The sequence below is a fragment of the Rhamphochromis sp. 'chilingali' genome, assembly GCF_963969265.1.
Source record: "Rhamphochromis sp. 'chilingali' genome assembly, chromosome: 21".
In the NCBI taxonomy this organism is placed as follows: domain Eukaryota; kingdom Metazoa; phylum Chordata; class Actinopteri; order Cichliformes; family Cichlidae; genus Rhamphochromis; species Rhamphochromis sp. 'chilingali'.
Genome location: NC_137949.1, coordinates 8,864,146 through 8,874,578, shown reverse-complemented (window position 1 = coordinate 8,874,578; position 10,433 = coordinate 8,864,146). Strand labels below are relative to the sequence as shown.

At 41.8% G+C, this 10,433-nt stretch overlaps 1 protein-coding gene across 1 annotated transcript; it reads right to left on the bottom strand.

Moving 5' to 3' along the window:
* Window positions 1–282: 282 nt before the first annotated feature.
* Window positions 283–1,500, bottom strand: LOC308389777 (G-protein coupled receptor 151). The gene has a single exon (XM_080871303.1). It carries the CDS (start codon window positions 1,449–1,451, stop codon window positions 318–320), a length of 1,134 nt encoding a protein of 377 aa, XP_080727429.1. The 5' UTR covers window positions 1,452–1,500; the 3' UTR covers window positions 283–317.
* Window positions 1,501–10,433: the final 8,933 nt, after the last annotated feature.

The window sequence follows — 10,433 nt, the reverse complement described above, 5'->3', positions numbered from 1 at the left end:
CATGTTTTCAAGATTACTGTTGTGTGCAATAGATTCTGTTTTTGCATTGAGTTGTGTTACAGTAGTGTACGTACATGCAGGATTTTCTATAGATTTATACTACTCATATGAAACTCACAAATCTAAATGCCTAATCCTCTGCAGAGATCTACGACGAAGCTATATAGTAACGATCCGTTACTATATAGCTTCTTCTACGATAGCAAACAGGCCACTACAGACTTTCAGCCAGGGTCTGCGTTGTGGGTCAAAAAACTAGCAACCAGTCCAGAACAAGCAGAAATATTCTGCTAAAAGGAAAAAAAAGATACTTCTGATTACAACATTTTCTCTTCTCTCTCCCATGGAACCGGGTCCTGGTCCTCTTCCACGTGTGTGTTTCTGCGCCCTGTCCAAAAGTGCTCCACATCTGGGAACGTCTTCTCGTTCCCTGGCGAGATCGCGTTGGTGACGGCGTTTGCCGCGACCTCTGCTCCGTTCCCCTCCGTTTTTGGACATTTTTTTCGGGGCACGCGCTTCTTGCTTCTGCAGGTCCCGATGAACCAGATGCTGATCAGTCCCTGACGCACATCGTCGTACATGGTCATCAAGATGACCGGGGACAAAGAGCTGCATGCGTAAAGGAGGACTTGCGCGAACATCATTAAACCCACGGGAGGCCTGGAGTAGCCGAGTCTGATCCAGGTGAATGTCCCCCACTCCGGCAGCAGCATGAGCCCGAGGGCGCCGCTCAGACACAACAAAACCAGGATAACTTTGCTCTGGTGCTGCGGTCTCGGTGCGTGGTTCACCGCAGTGTGCAGCGTTTTAGTGTAGTAGGCCACTGTGTAGATGACTGGCACAACAAAGGTTGCAGTCGGATAAATTTTGTAGAACAAACTCATGAAGTCAGACGCGCACGCTGGCATTTCGGAGACGCAAATATTGTCGCGGCCATACGGCAGCATGGAGGCAAACAGCATCTGAGGGATGGGAAACATCATGGACACTATCCAAATGAACGCCAGGGCTCCGTGAATCCACGTCGGGTTGTGCAGACCCCCCGTGGCGTTGCTGGGAATCAAAGTGTGTTTGGCTCTGGTGGTGAATGCGAGGATTAAAGTTTTTGCAACCACACACGAGTGCTGGAACCAGTCTGTGGTGCTGCACACAAAACTCCCCAAGGTCCAGGTCTGCTTATAGTAGGTGATGGCGCGCACGGGCGCGCACAATAACAGGATCACCAAATCCGTAGAAGCTAAAGAAGCGAGAAGTGCTTTTACCTCAGAGCCCTTTCCGTTCCTGAAGTCACGGATGAAAATGAGCAAAACGAGCAAATTCCCAACCGCTCCGGACACGCAGACACCGATCAAGAGGACAGGCATGGCTGTCCGGGTGTTCTCGCCTTGAAGAAGTTGAACTCCTCCAATGAAATCAAAAAAGGAGACATTTGATGGTCTTTCAGTATTCATCTCTCCCACCGTGACTTGAAAGTTTGCCTTCGTTAAAGTAACAAAACGTATTCAGCAAATCCTGGAAGCAGAGCAGTCGGAGGAGCTGTCCGGGGCAACGCAGTGCTGAAGCGCTTCTGACGGGGTCGTGAGCGCATCAGCGAGTGGGTGAGCGGGCAGGCAGGTAAGCTATTTCAAATGCTTCCATTTGGTATCGTCAAGCACTCACGTCACTTTAACAGTGTCGCTCCAGGCTGCAGCCAACCCAAAATGTGAGCGCAGCGGGACATGGTTTACATCCACAACCTCACAAACGTAGTCATGCAAGAGTAATCGTGCCATAATAAGCCTGCGCTACCGTAAATCCACCAATATATGCCTCAAATTTTCGAATTTTGCCAAGTGATATAAATATAGTTCAGTTTTAGGGGAGGGAAACTTGGGTCAACGTGGGGACCAAATTCGCAATTTTAGGACTTTAAAATTATATATAGTGTCACATTTTAATGTTATAGTTTATTTAGTGTAAAGGTAAGATTACAATAATAATAAAAATAAGTAAAAGCAAGATTGTGTGACTTTTGACATCAAATCACATAGTGAAGGCAGGGCTAAGGCATCTGTGAACCGTTGCTCATAGTGACCAAAAATGCCAACTTTAAAATTGTAAATTCTTCTTCCACTAATGCATTTATAATGTATGAACCCTATCTATCTATCTATCTATCTATCTATCTATCTATCTAAGAAGTATTTAAGAAAAACAGCATGAAATCAAAGAAAGAAAGTTTTTACATTCTGACATCCCATCACAACAGCTTGGAGGCAAACAGCATCTGAGAGATGGGAAACATCATGGACACTATCCAAATGAACGCCAGGGCTCTGTGAATCCACCAACCCATCTTGGTTCATGGTGATTCATGATGGTAGCAGAGTTCACTGTCTAACATAACAGCCCAAAAGCTCTTGTGCGGATCCAACTGAGTTTTGGCTCATATTGTTCTCATACCCATCAAATACCCACTTCACTGTCGTCCCTCACAGCATAATAAATCCACCTTTAGGTAAAAGATTTTGCCAACCTAAAAGATGGCTAGTTTTATTGTCATCACACTGTTCAAACTTTAAAATATCAATAATTGTCTAAATCTCTGCGGTGTAGCTGGCACATCATGGAAAGTCCATCTGCATTATTGTCACTTTAGATCTGTTTAGTTCACATAAACGCAGCGTTCTCCAATCAGCTGTTTCTACATGCAAAGTCCATAACATCAACTTTTAACACAGTAGAGTTTGAACATTTGTACATTTGCTTGGTGAATCATTTGAAAGTAAGAATCCAGTAAGAATCTCTTATTTAATTAGCTGTTCCTGAAACCAATCACATGTCACTCTTTCTAACTTAAATCCCTCCTTATAACTGAGCAGTTTTATTGATGTCCTTAGTTATGCTAAAAACTCCTATCAGTGACTGTGTGACATTTACTGTATTTAATGATCATCATGGCCCATACGCTTGCCTAACTCATTAGATAAGGTTAGTGTCAGGCCCACTTATAGTCTAGCCTGTGATATTTAAGCATCCCTAAAAGAAAGGGTAAACATCACACCTGATTTATTTTTTTGTAACCCATTCAAGTGTTAATAAATCATTCAAGAAGTATTAATAAGTTATTAAGTAGCAGTCTACTGTATATATAGATAAAAACACAACCGCCTTTAAAGCAAATAGAGTCAAATATATTATGTCCTGTTTAACCAGAGGCACCCATGTGGTGGTTCAATGATCCAACTATGAATGGAAGTGTAGCATTGAACTCATTATTCAGTGATGTTATCATTCTAATACGGTGAACTTCATGCACAAGTGCACTCGGCACACTGCGCCACAGAGTGAGGTCTGTTTACTTGACTTGAAGAGCATCCGGTTGGTGGAGAGAAGGGAGAGGGTGTTGGAGGTGTTGGAGGGGAGGAGCGGGGGGTGAATGTGTAGAGGTGAGGGTGCCCACTCAAATGCTGTCACCTCCTCTGAGAGGACCGGTTGCTAGGAGACCGGCACCACCATCACAGTATGGGGTTAGGAAGATGTAAGGCATCACGAAGTAGTGCGAGATGGATAGAGAGGCTTTAAAGCCACTCTGGAGCTTCAGATCTAATGAATGAATAGGTACAGCGGTGTAATTGCAGTGGGGGAAAAGGCTCCTGTGGTATTTAAAGGGATTATATAATAGCATGAGCAGGGGTGCAGCCCTCAAGGTGTGCAGTAATCAGGGATAATTGATATGTTATGGTGTGTGCAAGGCTGTGAATGCAAACAGATTTCAGCGCCCACTTGTTTCACCTCTGACAAACTGGAGCGGAACCACAGATAGTAGCACTGAGAAAAATAAATAGCAACAGTAACAATAAAATGGGAAAATAATACAGTTAGCACGCCAATGTTTGCAGTGGATATGACCTCAATTTTATTTCATATGCATGCTAAAATGAGCAACTTTGCACAAGTTTGTCAGAGGTTGACGGGAAAGTCAGCAGTTTTGAAGTTTCATTGTATTTGTTCATAAAGTGAGGAAGTACAGAATGTATTCAAAGGCAGAGAAAAAGTGGAATAAGTAGAAAGATAACAAAAGCAGACAAGAGTACTTTGAGGCTTGGTGCACGAGAGAGGTGGAAAAGGGAACGGTAAAGACATGAAGCTGGACACTAAGTTAAAAAGACTTGTGCTGATCGGCTGAAGAGAGATTGAGCTGGAGATGTGCAGCAGGTTACGGTGATTAAGAACAGAGCCTGTAATTTACTAACAAGTGAAGAGAGTGCAGGGAACATAGATGGAGTATTTTGAGGAGCTGATGAATGAAGAAAGTAAGAGGATGAATGGAGGACAGTTAGTGAATCATGAAGGTCAGGAGGATGTGAGAGCGTCTACAAAGAGTGGAAAGACAGCTGGTCAGGATGCCATAGGGAGATGTCCATGAGAGAGGGTAGTAGACTTTTTGACCAGATTGTTTAACAGGATACCTGAGGAATGGAGACGAAGTGTACTGTTACTGATTTTCAACAAAGCTGATGTGCAGAGTTGTAGTACAGAGTGATAAAGTTTGATGAGCCATGCAATGAAGATATGGCAGGATTGACGCTGGCTTCATGCTGAGAAAGTGCACTTGAGATGGGATGCTTGCTTTGAAAGAGTTGATGGAGGAGTAAGTAGAAAGAATATATGGAACGAGTTGCACTGTGTCTTTGTGTATCTATAAAAAATATATGATAGTGGTGCTGTACGAGGAAGTCAGGAGAGGCAGAGAAGCATGTGAGGTTGTTGCAGGAGGACAGTGGTTGACTCACATCAGGGTTGAACTTATGACCTTCTTTCTGTGAGGCAACAGTACTACCAACTGCACCACCGTACATAGCAAACAACTGCATTTACTTACATGGAAGTCAGCTCAAGTGTTATTATCAGCTGGATTATTGTCTGACTATCTCACTCCTGTCTGACTAGGCACTCACTTCTTTCATGGGTCTGCCATCAAAGGCACAAAGCCTGTCCCACGGTACACTTTGAATACATCTGTTTACATGATAAAGAAGTGAATGCAGAAATACTAAGTAAAGAAGAAGAAAAGAAGTAAATCCATTTATAAATTATGAAATCATAATTCATCATCTTAATGAAACTAAAAATTAAATAGCAAAGTCTGAAGTATTAATCTGTGTCCTACTTTTATAATGACTTAATGCCCCTTTCTCTTATTATTTTTGATGCATTTAGTCCCATAGTCATTTATGTCGTTTATTTTGGCAGTGTTGGTCCTCCAAAATTAAAAAAGGTGATGAATGTAAACATTGTAGCCTCTGGACCTTGGGCTCTAATTATGATCACTTTGAGCCAATAGTATTACTCTGACTGACTATAGACTCAGACAATGGCAAAAATAAGTCATCATTGCTGTTGTTCGTTTAGAATATTAATTTCATTTTTTCTTTCTTTCTGTTTTTCTGCTGAGGTCATAAAATAGGATACAATTTTATCCTATTTTATGGACAGGGATCATCTCAGAGATGAAAGACTCTTTTTTCCCAGTTGTTTTATGCCTTCATGAATTACCATAATTGTAAACCTTTCTTTTATTTCTTTTTTTGGGGGGGAAGGGTGGAAACCAGCTGAAGCTGAGATGCAAACAGAAAATTCCCAGTTTGCACCCACGACTCAGCCTAAATAGAATGTATTGTGTGAGGCTCAGATCTCTCAGCGTCCCCATGGATGAGCCGGAGACGGGCAGAATAAGAGTAAAAGGGAAGAGGAAAGAGAGGAGGGGGTGTACCTGAACAAAAACCCAGAGCCTAAATGAGCTCCAGTAATGTTCCCTTTGGAGATATTCCCGAGAAAAAACAAACGTGAAGTACTTTTTTGACCGCAGGGATAATCTTTTTTAAAAAGCAGACCTTTCAATGACAACTGTCGGTTCGCAGATCCCTTGATGCAGAAAAGCTTTTACAGTATAAAAGAGAGCAAGTGCAGGTTTTTGTTATTGGTGTCATTCAGAAAGATCAAGGGTCTCCCTGGCAACGTAATTGATGTTATTACTCAGAAGTGGAGAAGCGAGTCGCAATTTGTTGTTAATCTTGCAACTGTTTTACATGAAAACTGACTCCTTTCAAGTCCCCCTCTTCCACCCCCCTCGCCCCCCCCAGCCATCAAACGGAGCGGATGGCTGCTGGCATCAGGTTGCTACTATATGGTGCCAAAATGGGGAGTTACCACGACAACCTGTAGATGGAAACCCCTTGACTTGCAAAGGTGAGAGTTGTCACGCTCTTTATCACTTTTAATTTGTCTGTATTAGCACAGGAAACAGCATCACCTTCATTACAGTTTTGTTCATTTGAAATCAGGTATAATTCCAAAGGGGGGTAAATGACTCCCTTTAGCAAAAGGGCAGCCTCCTGCCTGCAAAACAGCAAATAATTAATGTCAGGCTTTTTTATAGTGTGTGTGAGAGGGCGGGGGAGCGGATGGAGATGCAACCCACCCCCCGCACTCATAACCCCGCACTGCTTTGCTTTTCTTTTTCTTTTCTCTTTAATCACAAGCACATTTAAAAAAAGCCAAAACACTGCTACATAAATGCCTTGGAAACATGGCATTAACAGGTGCTGTGTACATTATGGGTTTGGTTGTTTGCATCAATTACCAACTTATGAAATATGTATCGTCTTCCTTTTTTAGTGCTTTTTAACCACCTGCTGTGGTTTCCTGCTGTCTGCTGCTACAACCGTTCGAGTGGCAGCTTATTAGAAAGCTCCACCGAACATAGGTGAACCAGTATATATATATATATATATATATATATATATATATAAATAAAAACACCCAGCACGCCCCTGCGGGCGGTTTATCCTTCAAGCTCGGGTCCTCTACCAGAGGCCTGGGAGCTTGAGGGTCCTGCGCAGTATCTTAGCTGTTCCCAGGACTGCGCTCTTCTGGACAGAGATCTCCGATGTTGTTCCCGGGATCTGCTGGAGCCACTCGCCTAATATATATATATATATATATATATATATATATATATATATATATATATATATATATATATATATATATATTGTTTTCTAAATTTATGAATGAGTAGAGTGCAAACCTTTGTTTATTTGTGCCTATTTTCACCCCTCTTTTATGTTTATTTGTAATCATTTTGGGCTATAAGAGTTCCCATAATTGTCAAATTACTGTAAACGATGCCTTCTTAGTTCCAGTTACGTGAATCAGGAATTCTATGATAATGCACTTATCATAGAATTCCTTAGCTTCACCAGCCTCAGCATCCTTCAACAACCCATAATAGAAGCTCAAACACTTGTTGTGCCTCACGACAATCTACTGTTGTGATACTAATGGGTTTAATAGGCTTCTTAGTGATAAATAAGATACCAGGAGAAATACTGATGGGAGAATGCCACCATGTGGCAGAGGGAGGAAAACATTTTAAACATAGAATCAATGCCAGATATGTTGTTCAAGAAGTTATTTATTTTCAGTACATTGTAAGTTTTATTATTTGGTGTCTTGAAAGAATTGCAAAGATAAGGAATGTCTTCATGTGTAATTCTTCTTCTTCTTCTGTAACATTTTTAATAAAAGCAACACTTTAATTTAAATTGTTCACACGCTTTGTGCTTATTTAAAGATCTTGTTTCAGTCTCAAACTGCCAGTACCTGATATCAACGATAGATGGCAGCAGAGGATATTGTTTAAAAATCCACAGAAAAGCATTAAAGCCTCTGAGCCAATAGATGGAGGCTTCAGTGTGTAGGTTTTTTAAAGAGGGGCCGTGATTCAATTCCATCTGTTTCAATAGTCTCCAGGTGCTGCTTGTCGAATTAATTTAATGAATTCATCATGAGTAAGTGCACCGCCCCTAAAAATACAGAAGCTTTGGCAATTTGCTGGTCCGGGCCATTCAGGTGTGTATTACAGTTTTTCTCGATTGGTTTGGCTCATTTCTTGAAACCGAGATGACATTCTCAAAATAACATGGACAAATCTCCAAACCACCTTGCAATTGTTCACAACAGAATGTCATTTTTCATTGGTTTTATCAAATTGCAAATGCTTTAGTACATGTCTCAAGTGACTCTGTGCTTCTTCTCAAATGATTATGTACAAGTAGCTACAGTTAGCACAATGAGCCCACATTTAGCACATTTTCCAAATAAATAGATCTTGGCGATCTAAACTGATTAGTTGATTTTTCAGTGAAATGGTTACTCACTCCAAAACATATCAGCATGGTTTCATTGTGTAAGTCATCATATGCACAATTGTCTGTTCAACTGTCAAAATTAGTCAAACATATAATACCATGAAAGAATATCTTGGAACACTTGATAAAGTTATGACAGTACTTGACAATCAATCAGGTGAAATTAGAACTAACGAAGGAGCAGTTTCCCACATCTCAGATGACCAATCAAACAGGTTGTTTAGATACCTGACAGGTGTTGTCTATGATTATGACTGCTGCCAAAAGTATATAGACAGAGCTTGGCCCGGGGCCAGTTTCATTTGCAGTGTGAACATGGAAGCACCTCGCCAAGTACAACAGCAACTTCCTGCTCGAGGAAGAGGAGGAAGAAGAAGAGGAGGAGTGAGAATGCGTGGAGGAATAGGGGGAAGAGGCCGAGGAGCACGGAGGCACCATGATGTCCCAGATGAAATCCGGGCCACCCTTATTGACCACGTTATAAACCATCGCCTCACAATGGCAGAGGCAGGTCGCCGAGTGCAGCCTAATGTGCCTCGGTCTACAGTCTCCTCCATCATCCTAACCTTTCGCAGGGAAAACAGGTACAGAACTATGCTATTGAACTATTCAGTGTTGGTGTGTGTGTAGGCCTAGAGTACTGTAATATCTTCGTGTGCTGTTATATGATACTATAAAAATGACAAAGAAAAAAAAAATGGAGAAAATACTGTGAATAGTATTCCAGTCACTGTGCAGTGCATCACACTTTTAGTACCATACAACAGCAGTACAATTACATTGGTAACTCATTTCGTAACAAATTTACAGTGTTGACCTTTGACTTGTATGTCTAGGATTGGACGACAGCCTCAAGTGGGTGGCAGAAGAAAACTTCTAAATGAACAACAAGAACGAGAAATATGCAACGTGGTCATTGCAAATACTGCCATCACACTGAGACAGATTCGTAATGCAATCCTGCTAGACAATGTAATGTTCCAAAATATAAACTCTATCAGCATCTCCACAATAGAACGGGTATTGAAGAAACATCAGATGACCATGAAACAGATTTACAGGGTACCATTTGAGAGAAACTCTGACAGAGTGAAAGGGCTGCCGTACCAGTATGTGCATGTAAGTCAACTACTGGTTGTCTATCATTGTAACACTATTACAGTAAGACGTGGTTACCACTGTTTTTTTGTTTTGCGTTATCCTTTTTACCTTCAGAATCCAGCTTTGTGTGACTAGAGCATTTTGCCTAGAAATTGTCTTCAGTTTTCCACTCCCTGTTTTTACAGTACTTTAGATCCTCCCTGCAGTATCTGTCTCTACTTCACTGATTAGATTTATTTCTATTCTATTGTAGAGAATAATGGCATTAGAAGGCAATGAAACCCCTCACATCCTAGTGTTCGTTGATGAAGCTGGCTTCAACCTGGCCAAAGGTCGAAGGCGTGGCCGTAACATCATTGGCCACCGAGCCACTGTGGATGTCCCAGGCCAGCGAGGAGCAAATATAACAATGTGTGCCACTATATCAGAAAGAGGTGTGGCCACACACATTCCCAGTTTAGGGCCCTACAATACACAAAAGCTCCTCAATTTTTTGGACCACCTTTATACTGATCTGATCCCAGAAAATGAGAGAGGTGAAGAAGGACCTCAGCTACCACATTATGTCATTGTGTGGGATAATGTGAACTTCCACCGCGGCCCACGCATCAGAACCTGGTTCACCACCCATCCCCAGATGCTGATGGAGTTTCTTCCACCTTACTCTCCTTTTCTAAATCCAATTGAGGAGTTTTTTTCAGCTTGGAGGTGGAGGGTGTATGAGCATCAGGCTCAAGACCAGAGGGCCCTGCTGCATGCAATGGATGCTGCATGTGAGGACATCACAGGGGATCAATGTAGGGGATGGTTGAGACATTCACGCCGTTTCTTCCCTCGCTGCATCGCAAGAGAAAATATCCGTTGCGATGTGGATGAGAATTTATGGCCTGACAGAGAGCAGCGCGTCGATGGCCAGGGGGATGAGGATGGTGGCCAGGAAGGAGAGGGTGACAATGGCGACCACTGAAAATATTACTGTACTATAGTTCTGAAACTTTATTTACAGTATGGTAGGCTACAGTTTTTTTTGTTTTTTTTTGTTTTTTTGTTTGTGTTTATGACTGTTCACATTTACAGAATCCTGTATATGTTTTCTTTTCACAGTATGTTCTCTAATGTTAACATTTCTTTGTACGA